At 37.3% G+C, this 24,619-nt stretch overlaps 1 protein-coding gene and 1 long non-coding RNA gene across 3 annotated transcripts in view; one reads left to right on the plus strand and one right to left on the minus strand.

Annotated features, from left to right (window-relative positions):
* Window positions 1-3,821: 3,821 nt before the first annotated feature.
* LOC140146172 (putative ferric-chelate reductase 1) overlaps window positions 3,822-24,619 on the minus strand; it is a 40,320-nt gene continuing 19,522 nt past the window's right edge. The window contains exons 13-22 of one of the 2 annotated variants that reach the window (XR_011858197.1): window positions 23,706-23,871; window positions 23,049-23,165; window positions 21,800-21,918; window positions 14,302-14,397; window positions 13,037-13,149; window positions 12,677-12,735; window positions 11,415-11,573; window positions 8,387-8,451; window positions 4,044-4,860; window positions 3,822-3,842 (exon numbers count right to left, since the gene is read on the minus strand). Coding sequence is in view for 1 of the 2 variants with exons in the window: in XM_072167939.1 (XP_072024040.1) it covers window positions 4,753-4,860; window positions 8,387-8,451; window positions 11,415-11,573; window positions 12,677-12,735; window positions 13,037-13,149; window positions 14,302-14,397; window positions 21,800-21,918; window positions 23,049-23,165; window positions 23,706-23,871 (1,002 nt within the window). In the remaining variant the exon portion in view is untranslated. Of the gene's footprint in view, window positions 3,843-4,009; window positions 4,861-8,386; window positions 8,452-11,414; window positions 11,574-12,676; window positions 12,736-13,036; window positions 13,150-14,301; window positions 14,398-21,799; window positions 21,919-23,048; window positions 23,166-23,705; window positions 23,872-24,619 lie in introns of those variants that run through there. The other variant, XM_072167939.1, reaches the window with a different exon arrangement.
* LOC140146181 (uncharacterized) lies at window positions 16,746-19,767 on the plus strand. The gene is made up of 3 exons (XR_011858200.1): window positions 16,746-17,227; window positions 17,712-17,770; window positions 18,965-19,767. It is a non-coding gene; the product is annotated as an uncharacterized lncRNA (long non-coding RNA).

Below are 24,619 nucleotides of genomic sequence, written 5' to 3' on the forward strand. Positions count from 1 at the left end.
CTGGCTACTTTGCGTTTACCCTCGCGAATGCTGCAAGTCATGCAAGTAGGGATATTTATAGCTCCTGCCAGGAGTCCTGGTGCTGGACCACTATATAGCTACTATTTTATGGGACTGTTCAGAAAAGTTCAGTTTTTCATAAGCAAATTTATTTCGCCCCCCCCCCTGACCGTCTGACTCCACCTGGAGTGTTGGCCAGTATTCTATTAAGACAAAGTATGCCGGGGGGGGGGGGCGAAATAAATTTGCTTATGAAAAACTGAACTTTTCTGAACAGTCCCATAAAATAGTAGCTAATAGTGGTCCATTTGCTCCGAGAAAAAGAAGATGATTTGCTTTAATTTGGCCATAGGGTAGGATTGTATGTTTTATATGTATTGTTACTGAAAGTTCTAGGCCTAGGGTAGACTGGGGTGAAATGGGACACAGGGTAAAATGGGACAGTGATTTTCGGAATTACTTTTAAGCCTATGCCTTAAAATAGTCACATTTTGCCCATTTTTGCAACAAAAGAACTGATGTCTATTTATATTTCCAACCAATTAAATTAAAGTAGGCCTACCATTCTAACTTCTGAGGGCCGTAAGCTTAAAACATGATCAAAATAAATATTCCATTTTTGTTTTCATGTCTAAGCAGAGGTCGCGACTTGAGGCTAAATATCTGAATAAATTGCCCGGATTAGTTTTTCTCAAATTAAAAATAACTTCTAAGACACCATTTCAATTTAAAAAAAATAACACAAAAATTGTTACTTTTTTCTTCGAAATTATGAGAAAAGTTTTCTTTTAGAAATGTGCCAAACCTTGGGGTAATATGGGACGTCATTGATTTACTGCATGTGTGCTAACTCACACTGTCCCATCTTGCCCCAACAAAAATCCCATAGTAAATCAACGGGGTCCCATTAGTTCACCCCAGCTTCTTTACAGCAACAATTTCCCAGTGGGGGTAAAATTGGACACCTTAATAAAATAATGAAACCGGAGGCCGACAGGTACCATTTTTTGTGAAACATAAGGGGCTGTAATAATTATGAGCCCTGGAGGGAGGGTAAGGGGGGGCAATTTTTGGCAAGACGAGAGGGAGATTTTTGGCACACATTCATGTGGCGCCTCTTAAAGCCATGTGTGATTCGATTCACAGCGACGCCCTCAATTTTACTAGGATTTCTACTTTTTGCATAATTATGCCCAGTAGCATACTAAAATACCACATAAAAGACTAAGCTCAGGGCTCATAATTATTACAGCCCCAGTGGCGGAGCCAGGAATTTTTTCAGGGGGGCATTGGGGGCCGGGATTGGGGCAAAATCAACCAATTTTTCACAAAATTGCTGCAAAAAGTGCAAATTTTCGTAATTTTGGGTTTTTACTTCGGGGGGCAACTGGGAATGGGAGGGCAAGAGTTCTGCTGGGAAGTCACTCCTCTGGTATCAGCACACACACTGAATCCTTTTCATATGATGGAAATGATACCAATGTACTAAGTAGGCCTAATGTGAAACAGTACTGTAATAGCATACTTTATTATAAAATCAACAATGCTCAACAAAGTAACAAAAGCATATATTTGTTGCAACAAATAGGCTATAGCCTAAACATTTACCCCTAATACCCTTTAAACTTCTGAGATTAAAAAGTTATTAGATTGCGATGAGGGACAAATTCTTTAAAAATTATTTATCAAATATATTAAAATTACACTTTTAATCTGAATCAGTTGTTAATCTTAGCTATATTGAAAATCAAATCCATAAGATCAACTTCTGAATAAAATTTTATCATGGATTAATTTTAGACTAAAATAGACACCAATCCCAGACTAATCCAAATTAAGATTAATAATTGAATCTAATGGATCTGAATTTCAATCCATTAGTCTAGAGTACAAAAGGGTAATCTAATTCAGATTAGCTCAATTTTAATCTATTAAATTAAGCTTGGATTTGTCCCTTATTGCAATCTAATAAATTCACTTTTTAATCTTGAAAATTTAGAGATTACAAATAATGCCAAAAAAAACCAAGTTTGTTTCCTGTAGCACGCGCATTCGTTTTTTAATGGATTTTTTGCGCATTTAGATTTTTTTTTCATTTAAGAAGAAAAACCCAAACTGGAAAAAAATTGCAAAAAATAATATAAAACACTACTGGAGTAAACATTTACACATTACACAACAAACGAACGTAGTGAAAAGATCACACATTTTTTTAAATAACTTTTTTAATCTGCAGGTTGAAAGGGGATCATAAATATTCTTGAATATAAAGAAATGTGATTTTTTGTGTGTGTTGGAGAGACCCACTGTAAATTCCCATTCCAATTTGCAGCAAAAATGTTATTTTTTTAATATTTGAAGACATGGATTATAAAAAAAAAATCAAAAAAAAAAATCGCAATTTGGCATTTTACTTTTTTGACCTGCTACTGTTTTTTTTTTGGCCTACCATATTAATTCCAATAAGCGCCCAGGGCACTTAACAAAGTCATTTTGGGTGGGCGCTTATTTTTTACCTTGTTTACCTATTTTTTTTCATAGGGGCGTTTATTAGAGACAAATTTACGTATGTTATAAAGGGTCCTGAGATATTCTAATAGATTTTCTGATGCAGAAAATGTATTGCAAGTTTACGCAGGACTTGTAGTCCTGCAGCAATTTCACTATATCAACATCTATCCGTCACTTCAACATGAATGGCACCCTTTAGCAAATTGAAAATACCCTGGGTGGGCGCTTATTGGGGCATGGGCGCTTATTGGAACGAATACGGTAACTTGCATTGAATAATTGCACACAGCTAAAATAGACATTTTATTATAAAACTAGACCAACTTTTCTTCTTTTTGTACAATACATTTACAACTGATTGCATTTTTACAATTTCAAAGACCATCTGCAATATTTACTAGAATTACACGGTTCGTAATTAAGGTGGCCCCCACACAAAGGTGTGTAATTAACAAAGGTTTGTGAATAAAAGTAATATGCAATATGCAAATAAGCTCATTAATATTTATAAATATGCAAATAACATGCCACAAAACTATACAGCACATTAGGCCACTAAATACTATCACAATACCAAGTTAGAAGTTGATCGGTTAGTGCGTTTAAATAATTTATAATCTAAAATGATATTAAGAGGGCATAATTATCTGAAATTGAAACCATACACCCCCTATGGAAGACATGACCTTAATCACCATACAGGCGGTGTAGATTTCAAATGGAGTCATCCATTCAGGTAACCCCATTCCCTGTGTGGGAGATTAAGGTTATGTCTTCCATATGGGGTGTACAGATTTTAAATGGAATAGCCAATAGTACCCTTATGACCCTACATCTAGATGAACCGCTGCAGCCAGGATAACCTCAGGTTTTGTATGGGTAAACTGAGACAATTAGCCGTATGAGATTCTTTGTCATTTGTACAATAATAGCATTTAAATTGTGACAGATAATTTTAAATAGTACAATTACATATCATCTCTGCGCTGTACAGAAAGTTGCTGACCACTATTAATAGCCCAAGAGATTAGAACCATTTAACATCATTCAGGAATGCAGCTTAATGAAGAAATCCACCAAATTGCAGAACCCTAATCAGCCTATTATATATAATAACCATCGTAGCCAGGGTCAGCTCCACAAGTTTCTGGAGCTGGAGCTAGACTGCTATATTATTGACAGTATTAAGGGGACAAACCAAATGTTAGATGACGATCCATAAATGAAATTCCATTTGTTAAGGGATGAGGGTGTCAAAACGTCTGATTATATTTGAAAAAAATAGTTTAAAATATTGGTCAAAAATTTCAGGAGGGAGGTACTTGGTTAGCCTCCTCAGTGGCGGCGCCAGTAATTTTTTTTCGGGGGCATTGGGGGGGCAAAGTGAATTTCAGGGCGGGCAAAATCTGCATAAAATTGCAGCAAAAAGTGGAAATTTTCGTACTTTTGGTTTTTTACTGAGGGGGCAAGAGTTCTGACTTGAGGGCATTTTCCCCCATGCCCCCCCCCCCACCGTGGCACCGCCACTGAGCCTCCTCGAAAGCACTTTCATTTAGAGGATGTCATCAAACTTTTAATTTGTTCCCTCAATAAGACACAGAACTTTCAGACTATTAAAACTATATAAAATAATAAGCTTATCTTATAATATATACATCTATAAAGCTGCCCAGCAGCATAATAACAAAAATAACACTCTAAATTGATCAGCATTGATCTCACCACTGGGTGGTTCAACATCTTTGTTTGACCCCTTCCACCTCGAGATACAATGTAAAATTACAACAATTTTTCCACTCCATAAGGAGCCACCCCGTTCACCCGAAGTTTGCGCAATTTATGAATTTCTTAAATTCTGCTGAATTTTATCCAACACAATCTCTCCATTAGGCTACAAAAAAACCCAACATATTCTAAGGACCAACCAAAATTGTATTTTGGACAGGTTTTTAACTGTAATTTTTACTGATTTTTTTTTAATATGTTTTTTTTTTCAATTTATCAAGGTTTCTGTGATTTTTAGAGTCATATGCTCTTCCATGAAAAATCATAACAAAAAGAAAACCAGACCAGCCAACCTTACTTGGCAGTCCATCCGACCTGTAAAACAGGACTGTGTGTTTTTTTTTGTTGCTTTAAGATAGACCATCTCCTTAAAGTTAGATTAGCAAATAACAAAATGCTAAATCTGATGTTAAAAATCACCAATTTTATGTTGCTATGGTGTCACGGTTGCCATGATTACATGTTGTTATTTTTTGCTCTTGCGACGATAATCACCATTACGACTGCCAGGACGACTGCCACAAATATGTACAGTCTGAAGGTCATATCCTTGAACTTGTTGTCCTGTATGAGGAGAATAAACAAGAGGAGAATAAACAAGAGGAGAATAAACAAGAGAAAACAAAATTGAAATATTTCTAATTTTTGTGTAGTTATTTTTGCGATTTGGAGGGAGAGAGACATTTTTGCAATTGCCCAGTTTTGCCCTATATTTGGAATACATTATTACATATATTCATGGGTGTTAATTTCGCAGATGGAACTCCAAAGTGAAATCGGCAAAAATAAAACCCTTGTGAAATTACGACTTATACAGTATTGGACTTGTACAACAAAATTTACAGCCCATGTCATTTTGGTCCACTATTTGTGACATATAATTCTGGGAAGTACCACCTTAATTAGCAACCACCCCTCAACACAGCGTCATCATCCCTACAGTCTGTCCACATAGAAGTACAAAGTAAATAGACCTTGGAAACTGGAGGTATGGGAATAATTATTTCAGTGCAATGCGTGTGTAAATGTTTCTTTGCGGGCCAACTGCTGCGTGTCGCGTTTTTTTAGCACGCACTGCATGTGACGCAAAGCATTGACCCCCTATGCCATATATTTGGTTTGTACTTCTATGTGGACAGACTGTATATCTTTGTGTCAGCATTGGCCATGATAATAGGGCAAATCCACTACTTCTTCAACAGTCACACATGACGATTTTGTTCGAGATAGGCCAAGCGCATGTTCATTATTCTCTTTAACGTTACTAACTCAAGAAAATTCGATTTTTTTGTTGTCAGTTTTTGTTTTCAAAACACCTATTGGAAGGTCAAAGCGCTGACAAGACATTACCATAATATGGTAAGAATATTATTCTTTCAACACATATATTCAACTGTAAGTCAAGCAATAGGTTTTATACAGACCAAAAATACCGGGATATATTCTACGATTTGAGATATATTCAATACAAAAGAATATTACACCACCAGACCACCACATTCACTGGACATTTACAACCATGCGATTATCCAATCAGCGCACAATGCCACAACCAACCAGTAATCAATCACGCAGCAAGTAAGGGATCAAATCAAAACTCGACCGCCGGTTGCCCGCCGGTTCCGGGCGGTTCCGTCCGGTTCTAAATTATACACATTAATGAGGTCAGTCGTCACACCCTGGTTCATATGGCCGGTTGTTATCATCGAGTGAATGAGTGGAGTGATTTCAAGTGGTTTCTTTTCAAATTTAGTACAATAGGAATAATCGATTTTCCTTCTCGGAGATCTTCTCAATCAATGTAGCTACTTTTAGCATAAAATATAAGCAGAGACTTGGTCTATTAATGTCTAATTATTTTACATCGTAACAGGTTAGAGTTTCATTTCCGAGGGGATAATCGCGATCACGGAATTCTGCATGTTTTAAAACGCAAGGGTAATACATTTTTCATAAACTGTGTTTATAATCGAAAGAAAGCAAAAAAAAAAAAGAAAGAAAGAAAGAAAGAAAGAAAGAAAGAAAGAAAGAAAGAAAGAAAGAAAGAAAGAAAGAAAGAAAGAAAGAAAGAAAGAAAGAAAGAAAGAAAGAAAGAAAGAAAGAAAGAAAGAAAGAAAGAAAGAAAGAAAGAAAGAAAGAAAGAAAGAAAGAAAGAAAGAAAGAAAGAAAGAAAGGGAGGAGAGAGAGAAAGCAGGGCCGTCGCCATGGGGGTGTGGGGTACAAGTGAAAAAAGAAGGGGGAAAAGGAGAAAGAAGGGGAAGAGGGAGAGGGAGGATAGGGGAGAGGTGGAAAGGGGGTGAAAGTGTGAGATGTGTCTCTCACATCACATGAGAGAGAGAGAGAGGGGATAAAAAAAACTACACTAAGTTTGTAATAATATAGACCATATTAGACCGGTATATTGGGCCTACAATGATGTTGGCCAGGCTCGTTGATGTGATGTGCAAGAAGAACTAATAATTTTGAAAAAATCGGCAAAATATGTGCAATTCCCATCACCCCTCGGCACCGCGCCCTTCATCAGCACCAATGGAGATTAGCCAGGGGGCATGGTGGCAAGTTATTCCCCGCCAAGCTCAGTCGTCAAAAATGTTGTGACAAAATCAACCCCATTTTGGACCATTTTGGGCTATCATTTTTTTCGGAGGGGGGGGGAGTAGATGTCCCAAATATAATGGGGGGTCATAAATGTTTGAAAAGGGGGGTCATAAACATTTTGATGACCAAAATGAAGGGAGTCATAAGATGACCACAGATAGTGTGTTTGTTTTCTTCAAAAGACTGATTTCAATACAATTTTAGCCTCAAGGGGTGCCGGGTGTGTCGGTGGTGGGATCATAAAATTGTTGTTGCCGAAATAGGTGGAATCGCAATTTTATTGACGCCAACTTTTTGTAAATTTGGGACACCTATTCCGAAGAAATAGATCTGTGAGTAGATCTGTGAGAAGTCCCCTTGAAAATTTCTTTTTTTTTAATCTCGAACTTGAACACAAATCTCAAAAAAAGAGAGTATAATTCAGTATATTCTTTCTATTATGTAAATCATAAAATAATATGAGTGCTAGATCAGCTCCTCTGATATAACACTCTTTAGATGGATCAAGATAAGCCTACCGGGATTAAAATATAACCAAAAGTTGTAAAAGGCCTATGCATCTTCCTTTGGCACGATTTTAACACATGATTGTCCTCAATTTTGTTCATTTTAGTATTGAAGTTAGTATCGAAATATGTCAATTTTGCATACATCTACTGATTTTTATTGGTTGATATTGCACAAGTTGGAAGATGAGTTAGTAAAATAGTAATATTACATAGTAATTCCTTATGAAAATTTAAAAGACGCCTAATTTTGAGAAGCTGATGAGTAAAGGTAAAATCTGAATGTGGAGCTGAAGATATACGATAGAGCTAAGTGTGTTAAATCGCGTGAAGTTTTTTTGGTCCCTATATAATATATACATGCTCTGTGTGTTGCTGTGTGAGTGAGCCGAACGTGGCTGAGGCAATTAGTGGAAGATGTCCGCGTTATTTCGTAATGACATGTATAACTAGGAATAAAATCAATTAACCTCAAAATGCAACTATTGTATTCAGTGAGGAATGTGATCTTTTTGTCACTGAGTTTACTATTCTATAGAGACATTGAGAGACTGCTGGTACACATATGGTACATCTTGCCAGTGGTATAGCGATGGCCGATGGGGGGAGGGGGTGCCGATTTGACTAATTCAGCGTCGATTCTGCACTCCCTCCTAGCAATGAAAGCACAAAATCATTTGAAAGATCAATTTAAGACCGATATTCAACTTCAGGCCCAATTTGTGCAAATTTCCTCCCACTCCACACGCACTTGTTTAAAAAATTGGGGAGGCGTGCCATTATGTATCCATAGCCCTGGGTGCCACAACCCCTAGCTACGCCACTGCATCTCTCCCACATCCCTTGTGGGTTGCTGGCTGCAATAATCTTCAGATTTATTAGCCAATTTTGGACCATAATTTATTTTCATCAAATCACTGCCCCTCCCCTGAAAGTTGCCTTGTCTACCCCCCTCCCCATAAAATGCCTGCTACGTTACTGCATACCTCCTTAAATGCTGCCTGTGGCTCGCCATTATCTCCACCCTTCAAAGGAATGTCATCAGAAGCTCCTGTATGTAAGAAACATTATAAAATATAACATATATACAAACACCAAGCTATACATACGTCGTACATGTATGGGACATCATTCTACAGTCAGAATTAATAGGTAAATTTTCACGGGAAAATTTTCTGGACATGTGACACCCATGGGCGCAGAAATATTAGCATTATGGAAAATTACGTTTTGATGATATTGTGAAGAAATTAAGATTGCATGATATTCAATAAATTTGCAATACACAAATTTCTATCGAAATTGCAGCCAAGAATACTATTCCAATTCAAAATTACTAAGACTTGAATAGCGAGGTCACCGCCGGGGGTCAGAGATCAGGCTCGAGGTCACACTCACATTGATACGCATTGGTCACGTGTCCAGAAAATTTTCCCGTGAAAATATACCCATTAATGTTGACTGTTCTATATGATAATGAAAATTACATGCTAGCATGGCTAAAACATTATATTTTACTTTTTATAATATTCCTTCAAATTTGGAATAAATGTTCTGCAACACATCACCAGAGCATATATAAACTCCCTGGTTATCGTACATGTAATATTATATCATAAACATGCTCTAGTTTGATCAGTTTGTATATAGCGGGCCTTATAACATCTCGGATTAATATCAATATATTTTTTTGAGAATTGTCTTTTGACATCTCACTAGAAGAATCACAAATATTAATTCAAGTATTATACTTTATCTACTTTCTTTAACACAACCAATATAGACCAGATAGGTCAACTACATCACTCTTAATGTGAGTCTACTTTTTGGCGTAGTGGTAAAGCCTAACAATACCTGCAGATTATGAGCTGAACTTATGAACTATAATTCAATACAATTGATAGGAATCGTGTTTGTCTGATCCTGATGGAAGTAAAAATTTTTTTCACAATGTTCACAAATAAACTTCGTAGATCCGCAAATAAGTTCATCAGGATTGTCAATAAAACAGATAATTAGAGTTTCTTGTATACAAATCCAAAATTTGGGTTGATGTTACGTACCTCAATGACAGTTTCGTGCTAAGACTTAGCACTTTCTCAAATTGACTGACCAATTCCTGCACCTTGACGGCTGCTTCCGGTTGGAGCTGGCGTTGGTGGCGCTGTTAGGAGTTGGTCGAGATGTCTTGGTAGAAAGTAATTCCCCTCGCCTCTGTTGAGTGTTTTGGCCTCCACTAAGACCTATCGTGGATTATTGCGGATCAATAATGTATGAAACATCAAAGGAACTTGCTAGAATTTTAGGCCCCTTAGTAGGTCAGACTCAACATCATGTCAAAAATTCTAAAGACTTAGCGGAGGACTTAGCGGAGATCATGATTGAACAAGGTGAAGAGTTTATTTCCCACGATGTGGTCTCTCTGTTCACCAACACGCCCATAGACAAGTCACTTGAAATCATTAAACAGCGTGTGATGGAAGATGACACTCTAGGGGAGCGTACAAATTTAACACCGGAAGACATCATGGAAGCGTTAGAATTCACCTTAACCACAACCTATTTTTTCTTTTCGCGGGCAAATTTACCAGCAAAAATTTGGTACCGCGATGGAGTCCCCAGTCAGCCCCATAGTAGCCAATCTTTATATGGAATGGCTGGAGCAAGAAGCCATAGTTACTGCTCCATTAGATATCAAACGCCGGTTATGGAAAAGATATGTGGACGATGTGCTCGAGGTTGTGAATAAAGATTCAGTCGAACGGTTAACATCACATATCAATCAGATTGATAAGACCGGCAACATAAAATTCACGTATGAAACGGAAGTGGACCATAAAATCCCGTTCCTCGACACCCTTATTATCAAAAAGCAGGACGGCTCCATCAAACTGCTCATATATCGCAAAAAGTATTTGCATTTCAATTCGCATCACCCCTACAGCACAAACTTAGCGCCATACGCACTCTCATGGACAGGAAAGACAAAGTAGTAACAGAAGATGAAGATAAGAAACAGGAAGAAGCCAAAATCAAAGAAGCTCTCAAGTTGTGCGGCTACCCTGAATGGGCTTTTAAACAAACGCAAAGCAAAAATAAATCGCATAGCAAGGATCAATCAGAGTCTAAATCCAGAGGAAGGTAGTCCTCCCTTTTAAAGAAGGGCTCTCCCAGCGCGTGAGACGGGTCTTTAAGAAGCACGGCATTAACACCACCTTCAAACCTCACCAAACGCTGAGAAATATTTTAGTGCACCCAAAAGACAAGCGGGACATCACACAAACATCTGACTGCGTATACGAGATCCCATGCCTCAATTGCGACAAAACATACATTGGAGAAACCGCCAGACTGTTTGGAACTAGACTCAAAGAACATAAAACCGAAGCGGAAAAAGCTTCAAAGAAAGCATATACTAGATCTCAAAGACAAGCATCCATTACAGGGGTGGACAACAAGTCCGCTATAACAGATCATGTCGCAGAAGACAATCACGTAATTGGATGGGAAGAATCACAAATCAGAGACAGAGAACAGAACAGAAAGAGAATACACATAAAGGAAGCCATCTGGATAAGAAAGAGGGGGACCAAAACACTCAACAAAGACGAGGGGAATTACTTTCTACCGCACATCTACGACCAACTCCTAACAGCGCCACCAACGTCAGCTCCAACCGGAAGCAGCCGTCAAGGTGCAGGAATTGGTCAGTCAATTTGAGAAAGTGCTAAGTCTTAGCAACAAACTTCGTAGAGAATAGAGGTTATCCACTTTACTCATGTGTGACTTCTAACAAAACGCGCTGATTCCCGTAGTATTCCCCATTTAAACCAATTCAATATATGACCACAGGGCTATTTTGAAGCACTTAGCAGTCATGGTTGCACATGCAGTTACTTCTTTTGAAAGTCCTAAACAAGGTAGGCCTATAGCAGTCGCTGATAGGCTATGCAACTTATAGAACACGGATAACCTCTATTGGCCACGTGTCAAATGACACCACCACCACCTTACCTGTATTCTTAAAGAAGCGCGTTTTCAGCTCCAGCATTATCCATGTAGTAATGTGAGCCACGATGTATACGATCATGACCCAGAACAGAAATGACGGAATGCCTTGTATGAGAGGTTTGGTTTTACCAATATTAATCAGAGCAAAGCATATTGTGACCACTGAAATGATGTAATGAAACAAAATTGTTACGAGATAGTGTTGAATGCTAAAATGACGAAATAAGGACAGAATTGGGCTATTCCACTTAAAACCCACACTCCCCCTGTGCAAGATTTTGGAAATATCTTCCACAGGGGGGAGTATGAATTTCAAATGGAATTATCACATTAGCTAACTCTATATGAAACCCACCCTCCCTCTGTAGAAGATTCAGATTAAATCTATCTCAGAGGGTGTATGGAATTCAAATGGAATTGAATGATGTGTTCATTCCATTTGAAATTCATACCCCCTCTGTGGAAGATATTTCCAAAATCTTCCAAAGGGGGAGTGTGGATTTTAAATGGAATAGCATATTATAAGAAATGTACAGACCTTTTCAGGAGCAATTTTATGAAAAGCAGCAATTATGCGAGCGACCATCAAAATATATATTCAACCACTCAATATCTGGTGATTTGTATGTGTATTTGACCACACAGCGGACACCACCATAATAATGGGTGCGAAACTGCGAATAATCATACCACGCCATACACACATCAAACGTGGTATCCCCTGTGTGTGATTGGTTTTGGTGTTTGGTTGTTTGTCAAACCAATTTCAAATTAAAAAGAGGTATCACTTTACATACAATGTTACATGAGAATCCAGGCATCAACTAAATTGATATAAAGGGTGGTGGCTCTTATTAAATTGGTTCCTTGTTTTTCAAATGAGATTTGTTATGCTAACTATTTCACATGTTCAAGGCTGTTTCTTCACAGCTAGGTGAATGAGCAAGAAAGGAGTACTCTATCACACAACTATATGGTGCAGGCTAATTATCACCAGGCCCCTGACAGTAAATTTCGCTGATCCCCATGTTCTTTTCCATCCCAGCTCGATCTAACCAGCGATTCCGCTGTTGTTTTGGTTCCATGCCAGCACCCCGGTACACGCATGGAGGCCGCAATCTTGGAAAAAAGGGGTGCTGGCGACTGTTGACTCGACCCAATCTTATTTATTCCCTGTTATCACATACATGTACTCACTATCCGGGAATGTGATGATTACAAACACTACTCAAGGCAGCCATTGCATAATGAGCCAAGTTACTTACTTCCTAATACATGAGCACTAGTACCAACACCCCAGTGAGCCCAGTTAAATATTGGTCGCCTGAAATGAAGTGAAAACAATAATGAATGCAGGTACATGTAGGTATGTGTGTATGAGAAAGAAGGACAGAAAAAAAGAAAATAGAATGAATGGAGAGAAAGAAAGAGATATAACAACTCCTTACTGTACACTTATGAATATATTCTCAACTCTATTATTAAGCATTTTAATTTACTAAAAACAGGTTTTCTGTTGAAAATGTCTGAAGGAATAAAAGAGGAGAGGGGAGGGGAGGGGGGAGAGGGGAGGGGAGGGGAGGGGAGAGGAGAGGAGAGAGAAAGATAGAAACATAACTGCTTACCTCGGTGTTCCAGGATGAGGCCTGAATATAGCCATGATTGGATTGATGATGGCCAAAAATGTAACAATTGTCCCCAGAATGGCATGGATGTAACGAGTGTCAATAGGACGACCCTGAAATAAATCAAAATACAAACTTGAAATATATTGTACTAAACTGCCTAGTTGTGTATATCGTTTGTGTTGCACATAATATGGTATGAGGGCAGTGATCTCTTGCGTCAGTGTGGTGCGATATTGGGGCAGGACTCAATGGATTCACCAAATTCGTGCACAGGAGTGACTGGTTGAACTTGATAACAATAGCCATTAAGAGTGGATGTAATTACAAGCAAACATGATTTTACAGGTTGTGTGGAACACCTTGGCATGCTGCAATGTTGTTCCACTTTAATAGTACTACACCCTGTCTAATTTTGTGCCTATTTTTGCATTTTTCTCAAAAATTATAGCACATTGGTGACAAGTAAGATATGTATATGATAGGGCAAGGACTACAACTACTGTACTGAAAATTCAGCAACTCAAAATATTTAGTTATTGATTTATTGATCAAATATTGGTTTTCCCTCATTTTTGACTGTAACTCCACATCTGTTGTCTGTGCTGAAATAAAATTTCGAGTGCAGTAGTTGTAGTCATTGCCCCTATAATATACATATCTTACTTGTCACCAATGCGCTATAATTTTTGAGAAAAATGCAAAAATAGGCACAAAATTGGGCAGGGGTGTAGTACCCCCTTAAAAAAATAATGCTATCTCCTTTGTTTATTTCTATTCAATTCCACCCTAATTTAGCTCAAAAAACCGTTGATGTCAGGATTAAAAAAAATCAATATTGGCCACTCAATATTGTTTAACATCGATAAATCAATTTTCCCCCCAATTTATATCTCCATATCTTCTACATTCATTCATACATGATAACCATCTGCTATTAGTTCATCCCCCAGTTCTTTCATTCATTGCTGGCATGGAAAACCTTTCTCCTTGGGACCCCAGTAGAACAATATCACCACATGTCCAACAATAATAGCTCAACTTCAGTCCTTTTTTCCTGATTTTTTGATATTTTTTTTCATTATCAGCAACTTAGATATATCAATTTTCTTTAGAAAGTGATATCTGCAATATTATAATTATTGGACAGTCGTTTTTATTGATTATTATTGATATATTGACAGTTCTTATCAGCTACCTGACCTACCCACCGTAACTTTTTTTTAAATGTTATGCCACTCAAGTAATTTTTATATAGTTCTTACCTGTATTGGGTCCACAAAACCCCCTACTGAAATAAAAATAATAACAAAGGCTGCTACAGTACAAAGGAATGCCATTACCATCACAAATCGATGCACCTGTCAACAAACCATAGGAGATTCATCAATCAATCAATCAATCGATCAATCATCATACAATCAATCAACAAACAATCACTAAATTATCTTGTAACTTGAATACATACTCCAAATATTAGAAGCAGAATATTCGTTCAATAATTATTCATTATTCCCACGCAGAAATTTTTATGTCAAATATATATCAAAAGTATATCAAAAATATGTTAAATGGCATGTTGATACAAATTTGATATATCAAAACTATGTCAAATAGATTTTGACATATATTTGATTGTATCAAATATGTGTCAAAAAAATTGAAGTATGTCAAAACTATGTCAAATTTAACTTAGATTCTCAAATGAAAAGTATGAGGGTCAAATTTGTGTCAAAATTGTGTCAAATCTGTGTCAAATTTGACTTAAAATTTTTTGTATGTCAAATTTGTGTCAAAATTTACTTAGTCATTTTCCTGATAATTTCAGTGTGTCAAAATTATGTCAAATCCAACTCAGAAAAAAAATTTTGTATGTCAAATTGGTGTCAAATTTTACTTAGTCATTTTCATGATAATTTCATTGTGTCAAATTTGTGTCAAATTTTACTTAGCCATTTTGTTGATAATTTCATTGTGTCAAAATTGTGTCAAATCCAACTTATACATTTTACTGACCAAATGCATGTACATTGTAAAATGAAACATTGTTTTATCTTTTTTAGCATCATTGAATTTTTAGAATCAAACATCATGATCAGTAGAGAATATGAATTTAATGACCGCATAGAATATTTACTGTTTATCATGGTTTATTGAAACTACATATCAAGACATAAGATCAAGATCTGACATGATATAAGGCTTTGTATAATGTGAAAAGAAACTGAACAAAAAGGTGTTGTTCAACAATGTTTTAATATAAAATAATTCACTGACGTTTCGTACAAAACGTCAGTGAATTATTTTATATTAAAACATCGTTCTTTTCACTTTTTACCATGCGATGTAACGTGGGACTCTTAATGTTTTTTTGTATAAATTGAATTATGTGACCCAGTGTGTGCCCAATGCTTCTGGTGTGTCCAGGCCGGGGGCACTCAACTTTAGAAGTGATAGTATGTGCCTGTCAATAGGCCCCTCTTTTGAAGTTGACTATACCCGATGACTCCTTTTTAAAAAAGTCATACCCCTCTTTTTAGGTGCGGCTACCCAATGACCCCTTTTTTAGTTGCGACTACCCAATGACCCCCTTTTTCTAGAATGGTATCACTAAAATGCCACAACATAATGCAGCAACTTTCAAATTCTCTTATTTCAGCAAATTTGCATTGAAATTTGGAAAATTTTGAACAAGAAATAGGATTTTGCTCCATTTTTGAGGCAGCCAGATCAAAGTAATTACGATTTTTGGTCATTGCAATTTTGTCCCAGTATTTCGAGCCAGATGGAGCAAACTTGTTCCCCCTTCCTCCTGTCCCCGGTCAGTATGCTTCTGGTGTGTCCAGGCCGGGGGGCACTCAACTTTAGAAGTGACAGTATTATGTGCCTGTCAATTGGCCCTCTTTGAAGTCTACTATACCCGATGACCCCTTTTTTGAAAAAGTCATACCCGATGACCCCTCTTTTGACTACCCAATGACCCCCTTTTTCTAGAATGGTATCACCAAAATGCCACAAAATAATGCAGCAACTTTCAAATTCTCTTATTTCAGCAAATTTGTATTGAAATTTGGAAAATTTTGAACAATGAAATAGAATTTTGCTCAATTTTTTCAACATTTTCTAGCCAATAACCCCTTATTTGATATCTATACCCAATGACCCCTGCCCCCAATATTTTGTACCGATAGGCCCTACTTCGTGATGCCAGTAGGCACATACCTTCACTTATAAAGTTCCCCGTCAGGCAGGGACCGTGTAGGGACCAGCTCCAGGAAGTCTCATGAATTAAGTTGCTTTGAGGCATCATCGGAAGAGCTGGCCGGGCCGACTCATTATGAATTACGGAATTTTTAATGTCGTCATAAATAAAATATAGCTATAAGCTCGAGCTGAAAAACGGATCATTCCTAAGAGCCGTCTTGCTGAGTGATGTGCTATCAGAATTTTTACAATCTCGTGGTGAAAATTTATATGACCCCCCTTCTGCCCACATGAGACTCAATCCATTGTTTGAACTAAGGGTGAAGCGTGCAAAAACATTTATAGGCCTAGTAAGTGTCAGGAAAGGGAGCGGAACATGGACAAAATTTTGCGCTCTTCATGATAAATATTTTAATTAACTCCTATTTTTGGTGTAAATAAATTATGACCCCCTCCCATTTTGGCATAAACATTATGACCCCCCAGTATTTTCACGACCCCACCCCCATTCGGGAAAAATGACAGCCCCCTATTACTAACAGGGCATTAATGCACTGGGCTAATGCAGCTAACCATTAAACCAAGGGAATTTCTTGTTTCGGTGCTCCTACATAAAGGAGGAACTTCCATTCAGAAGAAGAAAAAGAAAATGGCAGCTTGTGGTGGTGGATTTGAATTTTAACGGTTCAATTTTCGTTTTAAAAGCTTAAAAGCCAGTCTGTCATGCCAACGGAGGAATGCATCAATATCATCCAGTCATGAACATTATATACAATGTGTGATTCGGTGGACAGGCTTGAGCTATTATATAGTAAACGAATCTTAATTATGACTGCACTGCAGTGTGACGTGATTCATGAATGCATGCAGCATGGTGGGACAATGGAGTAAGATTTTAGTTTTGGCTGTTCATGCTGATACTGAGTACCAATCAATTTAAGACTAAACTGCATCATCGGATGCTGTATGTACTGGATAAAGCACATGGTAAGTATACAGTCAACATTTTTGAAAATTAAAAAATGTATTTTAAGCTTACCTATACTTCTACTAAATACACATGACTACAGTACATCACTACATGTATCACTGTAGTGTGTACCAGTTAGGGTGCATCAAGTGCCCCTCATTTCAACCATATTTTTTGCTCCTAGTGTCAAACTGTACCATTTAACTAGAAAATCATCCCTCCAAATTTAAATTCAATCGGAGGTCGGGAAGGGGTCCACGTGAGCTTAAAGTTCGGACAGAGGCAACCGGCAGCTAAAGTCCGCTGGCAGCTATTGTATTATGTATACAGTTATACACACACATTAATAGCTGCCTTTAGTGAAAGTTTTTATAGTACTTCAAATCTCAGACAATACTCAATAAAATGCAAATCCATTTGAACTAATCACAAAGGCAGCTATTTTCAGACATATTTGACGTTATAATAATAGCTGCCATGTGCATGTTTCTCTATTTACAGCCGTTTCTGCATGGAAAATGGGTCCATCACAAGCACTACAAGCTTGAAGTTTGTGCATGGTAGGTGTTTTTAACTTAATGACAAATAAATCAGGCAGCTATTTAGTTTTCATTACGTTATACTGCACATCACTGTGGCTGCCTTATGAATAACAATGTAATAAATGTACTTTTACCATTGCTTTTTATTTATCAGTCCATATATGATACAAGTTTGGTAAATTAGGTAGTATCATTCAGTTTACGCTTTCTCAGGTTAGGGTGGTGCAATAATTATGTGTACCGGGGTGAATTCTCAAAATGGTCTGCCAAAAATCGCTTGCCCCCCTTTGGCGTGCTAAAAACCTTTGCCCCCCTTCGACGTGCCAAAAACCTTTGCCCCCCCCTTTGACGTACAAAAAATCTTTGCCCCCTCCCCTTACACATACAAGATTTTGGGGGACCCCTGGAAATTTTGCATATTTGAACGTGTTCTTAATGTTTTCCTACGCCTTTTTAGGGCGTAATATAGAAACGGTGCCCAAAATATCTGTGCCAAAAATTGCTTGCCCCCCCCTTTCGACCTGCCAAAAATGCTTGCCCCCCCCTTTTGGCCTGCCAAAAATCTTGCCCCCCCCTATAATTCATTTATATCAAAATGTCTTGCAAGTGATGGAGCAAGATAGAAAATGGACACCTAATCTGAGAAAGCGTAAACTGAATGGACACTATCTAATTTACCAAACTTGTTTCATATGGACTGATAAATATTAATTAGCAATGGTAAGATAAGTAAATTTATTGCATTGTTATTCATTGAAGTATTACGGTACGGTAACGTACGCACTGCGCATATATTTATGCAGGTTTCCTTGAAAAATCTTTTCTTTTAATTTTCTATGTATACCCGTGCTGTATGTAAAATTTGTATTGTATTTTTGGACCAATTTGGCTGCATGAGTATAGCAAATGTGTTAACTAAGGTTTGCCTATCATACCTTTAATAGAAATAGTTACGGTACTTGAGAACTAGGCATGCTTGAGAGCTTCGAAAATGTATTTTGGGTCAATCTGGGAGAAAAAAATCCCAGGTAATGGATTCTTCCCTGATGGATTCTAATTTCTAAAAAGTAATGTGGAAATACCTGCCCAACCATATACTCTTGATGATCCTGAATTTCTTGTTGATGACACCAAATATTTTTTTCAGTTGTTTCAGAAAACTACCAAATGTGTAAGCTTATTTAATTTGTAACTTGTTCAATTTGCTTTCAGATGCTATTGAAAAGGGATCCGAATGCGGCAGGAATAGCAACTCATCAATGGCGACTCATCAAGAAGAAAATGCTGTACATATCAGTTATGCAAAATGAGGAGTTCAGAATTCAGATTTTACGCAAAGAAGAATGTGAAAAAAGAACCTTGCTAATTTTGACTCGGACTGTTAAAGATCATGCAGATCTGGATCATGCACATAAAACTTAACTTTAAAGACCATTTTTCTGATTCATGATTTCAAATGGATCCGTCAAAACTTCGCACTAATTATGTGTCGTACTAATTATTGTTTAGAATACATGAGTGGCAAACTTAAGACTATTTTTCTCACTATTTGGCCAAAAAAAAGTCAGATTGCTCTTTCCGACCGATCAACAACTTTATGTGAAATAATCTGTATTAAGGTCACAACAACTTTATGTGAAATAATCTGTATTAAGGTCACATGTGTTTGTTTTTGCATACCGTATTTTAATTTTAATTTGGTATTAAATTACAATTAAACTTGTAGCTTGACCTGTAAAATATTGGTTGAGAGGTAGTCGGGTAAATAGTATATCAATAAATATTGGGCGTAAAGCATCCAATTCTGTCATTAATATGTTTTCATCAATATTTTCAGTGATTTTTGGTTTTCATTGGGCAAAACTTAAGCTTAATGGAAAATTAAGCCCCTCCGTGCCCCTCACCTTTGTGGTGCAGCCATGTGATCACATTCTGGCATACTTTTGACATAACCAAGAACTACATGTCAAATATGTATCAAATTTATTTTGACACAAATTTGACATATCAAAAGTACCGGGTATGTCAAATATGATCCTGTTTGACACAATTTTGCACAAATCTGAATATTTGGTGGCATTTTTTGCCCTCAAGTGGGATTTCCAATAACTTGGCACCAGGGGTAGCATTAAGGTCCGAAAGTCGAGGGTTGTTTTTCCGTGTTTTTCACTCCAGAGCTTGCAGAAAATCCAAATACATGGGGTGAAATTTAAATCTCGGGGGTGAAAAATAATTTGCAGTGTAGTCAGGGTTTGTGTAAGTCCAAAAGTAGAGGGTCAGAGTTCACCCCGAGCTTGCATATTCCTAATATATGGAGGGTGAAAAATTAATAATTTTTTTAATTTAGGGGTCATTCACCCCGATCGGGGTTAACGCTACCCCTGCTTGGCACTGACTGGAAGCTGTGCATGCACCTGGGCAACAGGGTAGAAAAGGATTCCCTGTGCTGGCTCACCTCAACGGCAGCTCCACCACTGCATTCACATCAGTGTGTCAAATATGATCACGATTTGATACAATTTTAACATAACCAAGTACTATGTCAAATATGTATCAAATATATTTTGACACATATTTGACATATCAAAAGTATGTCAAATATGATCCTGTTTGACATAATTTGGACACAAAATAATATTTGACATGATTTTGACACAAATGTGATTTGACACACTTTTGACATAGAACTATGTCAAAAATATGTCAAATTTTTTAATACAAATTTGACATATGTCAAATTTATGTCAAATTTGTGTCAAATAAATGTCCCAATTCTTATCGTTTTTGTTTGACATAATTTTGACATATGTCAAAATTGTGTCAAATTTCGGTCAGGGTTTAATGTATTTCAATTCATTTTCATCTTGTAACAAATGTTTGTTGATGGAAAATCAATTATATTTGATGTTGAATGTCTGGTGGAAATATATTTATCAATTTGACGTCATCAAACATTCATGAGAAGTTAAACACGATGGGACAGTTTTTCAATCATATATCAATGACATTTTGTATCAAATATTATATGCTCCGTAAAGAGTATACAGCGACCTTAACTCGTAAATCACTTGCTCCATTAAAGTATGACTCTGGCAATCACAACATTATGCCTTATGTTAGAAAAACAATTATCAAGCACAAATCACATGGGTTTTATTTGAAACAAACTCATATTGACCATAAAAACAAATAAAAACAGCTGGCTTTTAACACGCGATATTCAAAATTTCCACGCCGAAATTGTCTAGTGCAATGACGTCATGGTTACTTGTGCGGCGCCCGGGAAATTTGAATATCGCGTGTTGGAAGATGGCTGTATTAATTCATTTTTATGGTCAATATGAGATTGTTTCAAATAAAACAACGTGATTCATGCGTGATAATTAATTTTCTATCATATAAATAATTAACAAACCACCAATCAAGCAATCCATCAATAAGTAATGCATCATTTGATTGATTATTCCCTCAATCGCAAACCATGCATGTTTCTTTTCAGATATACAAACAGACAGAGATTGCATGACAAACTGACTTATCACAAACCTTATTACAGTTTTCTTATTAGGCAGACAGCACAACATAAGACTGTATGACATACAAACCATACGTACATATTTCAGGCAGACAGACAGACAAGACAGATGTATTACAGACAAACTTACCACAGACTATACATGTTTATCAGACAGAGACAGAGGGTGGAAAGACAGACAGACAGTGATCTCATGACAGCCAGACAGGCAAAAAAATATTCAAACAGACCTATAACAAACAATATATGTTTATCAGACAAACAGACAGACATGATGGACAGAGATTCAAAACAGACTTACCGCAAACCATACAGGCATCTTATCAGACAGACAGTGTGGACAGACAGGATAGACAGATTTTAAAAACAGACTTACAACAAACAATACATTTCTTATAAGACAAGCAGACACACAGGATGGATGGATGGACAGGATAGACAGACAGGATGGCAGACAGGATGGACAAACAGGACAGACAGACAGGATGGTCAGAGATTCAAATCAGACTTACCGCAAACCATACAGGTTTCTTATCACAAATCTTCGTGCCCGGGTGTACATGTTTCATATATCTGGCTATTGTTATGCCAATGCTTGCAAACCCTACCCAGGCTATGATCATCAAACAACCTAAACAAAATAATAAAAAGGAATTAAACTTACAGTATTCAGTATAGATTCTGCTATTCCAGTTGAAATCCATATACCCCTATGGAAGACATTGTTTGCCTTATCAAATCTCTGATTGACCCTATAGACCTTTTCAAATCAAAGTTTTCTGAAGTTTGTTATGGATGACCCTGTTTACAAATTGGGGTCATCAACGCTAACGCAAACACTGCCAAATAGTGGAAGTGATAGTTCAATACCTGTTGATTTTAGCTAAATGCGTTGTATTTTCACTCAAGAGGGTATGTGATTCCGCTTGATTCATTGTGCACCAATTTGACCCCCTAGCTTTCTGAATAAATACTGCAGTTTTCCAATCTGTTCCGCTCTTGATTTGAAAAGGTCTATTACCCTCTCCTCACTAGAATCATCCCAGTCAGTGGCGTAGCCAAAGGTGGTATGGGGGCTACAGTCCTTCAGTCATGATAGTTCGTCGCTACATCACAGGTCATCGGTACACAAGATTGATCCCAGGGCTGTGTGTACGGACAGTGCGTATTAACACAATTGGTCAAAATGAGGATGGTAAATGGGTTAGTCCATTTTAATCAATGTTCATGGTTTCTGTTCATATGGATGATTTGAACAACATGAAATTGACTGCAGTTTCCCATCTTTTATGCAGTTTCCCATCTTTTTTATAGCACAATACACTCTTTCTTTTTCCTTTCTTTTTGTACAAAATAATACATTACTGGAATTTTACAGACTTCCCTCACTTTTAAGCTTTTCTAACATTTCTAATATCTCCAGGACTGCTGATAGTCAGAGAAGATATCTTACACTTCCCATAATGCATTTCTCCAATTCAATTTCCTGTATCTGATTTGCTATCTAGTGCAACATGGGTTGGTAGTGACGAAATGTACCTGAATCTTGCAAAATATGTATATTTCTTGACTATCGACCCATGTCTAACCAGTCTATTCTCCGAATGAAAACAAAAGGAAGCTGTACAGAGTAATTGGAGTGTTATTTGATGAAATGAGGTGCATGATATATCATGTTGCAAATGATTATGGGAAGGGTAAGACATTTTCTCTGGCTGACAGTGCCTTCAAAAAAAAAAAAAAAAGAACTTGATACTTTACCGTGAGCTTTCTGCAGGAATAATTTAGTGTTGTCTTGAGGTTTGGCCTCTGCTAAATTAAATTCGTTGAAGGAGACTTCAGCACCTATTACTCGACTGGTATGAATCATGATGTTACCTGTCAAAATAGGATTGGAATTATCAATATTAAACAACAGTGGCCCCAGAATAGATCCCTGAGGGACACCAGATGTAGCATTTATGTAGTGTTGTCTTGGGGTTTGGCTTCTGTTAAGTAAATTTGTTGAAGGTGACTGCTGAAGCACCAGCCACTTGACTGGTATGAATCATGATGTTGCCTGTCAAAATAGGATTGGAATTATCAATATCAACAGTGGCCCCAGAACAGATCCCTGAGGGACGTTGGTAGAAGCTGAAAACCAATGGCCGCCCTCACATTATGACATTATAGTGGGGAATTTTGTGGGGAATGGTTGTACTTATTTTGGTATAACTGGATAAAGGAGACCCATAGCTATACATTGGTACCAGATATAATGGTATATGACATTTATAATTGAAAATTGGGGGGGGTGCATCAAACTTCGTAGTCCGTGTTACAAAATATGGCTCAGTAGTTTTTAGGGTTAAGGTCTATTTCGATTGGTTACTCAGACGATTATATCATGTAAATAACCAATGGGCACTGTATACTTACCATCAGGCCACAGAAGTCCATTAGATCTGGCCATGATAATCGTATATCTATTAGTGCCGCTTAGATCATAATATGTTGGATCTCCATCATTGAGTGATGCTTGTCTTGTAAAGGTGCATTCGATCCGACCATTCACCGCAGAAACGCTCCAATCGGATACTCCTTTCTGAAAATGACAATGTATTCATGAAATATGTCTCTGGTGTTTTGTTACTGCCTTTCAAGCAAGAGTGCTTTGGGCTATTCCCCCCAACTCAACACAAAAGTTGGCAACCATGAGAGTTACCAGATCTTTCAAAGACCCCCTTTGCAATGATTTTTCATCAAATTTAACCCCCTTTTTCATGCAAATTCAAGGACAAAAACAACCCCTTTTTTGTGGTTTTCAATGACAAGAATTTCAAACACCCCTTTTCAATGACACTAAATATTGATATCAAATTATACCAGATTTTTCCAAGTACCTCTTTTATCCAATTTCATGGACAGTGCAAATTAAATACCCCCTATTTTGCTGATTTCACGGTCAAATTTTGCAGACAGTGCATATTAAATACCCACTATTTGGTAACTCTCATGGTTGCCAACTTTTGTGTTGAGTTGGGGGCCGGGGGAACAGTTGAAATACATAATACACTCCCTTGGAGCAAGGGAGACACTGCTGCAGTGTCGGGGAGCTGAAAATTACCTTTGCCAACACCTGCAACCCCGGTTGCAAAGAATCAGTGATGTTTCTGGTGTTGGATTTCCGTTTGGGTGCTCCCAGGAGGATACATGTTTAGTGCTGAATATTGTATAAAGAGTATAGGAAGTGTTTCATGGCTTTGATAGGTTAGGGTTAATACTGGTCTCTCAAGAGCACCTTGTGAGTTATGTGCCGGCTGGACTTGTTCCTTAAACTGCTGGAGAACAGT

The sequence above is a fragment of the Amphiura filiformis genome, chromosome 2 (genome assembly GCF_039555335.1).
Source record: "Amphiura filiformis chromosome 2, Afil_fr2py, whole genome shotgun sequence".
NCBI classification, from domain to species: domain Eukaryota; kingdom Metazoa; phylum Echinodermata; class Ophiuroidea; order Amphilepidida; family Amphiuridae; genus Amphiura; species Amphiura filiformis.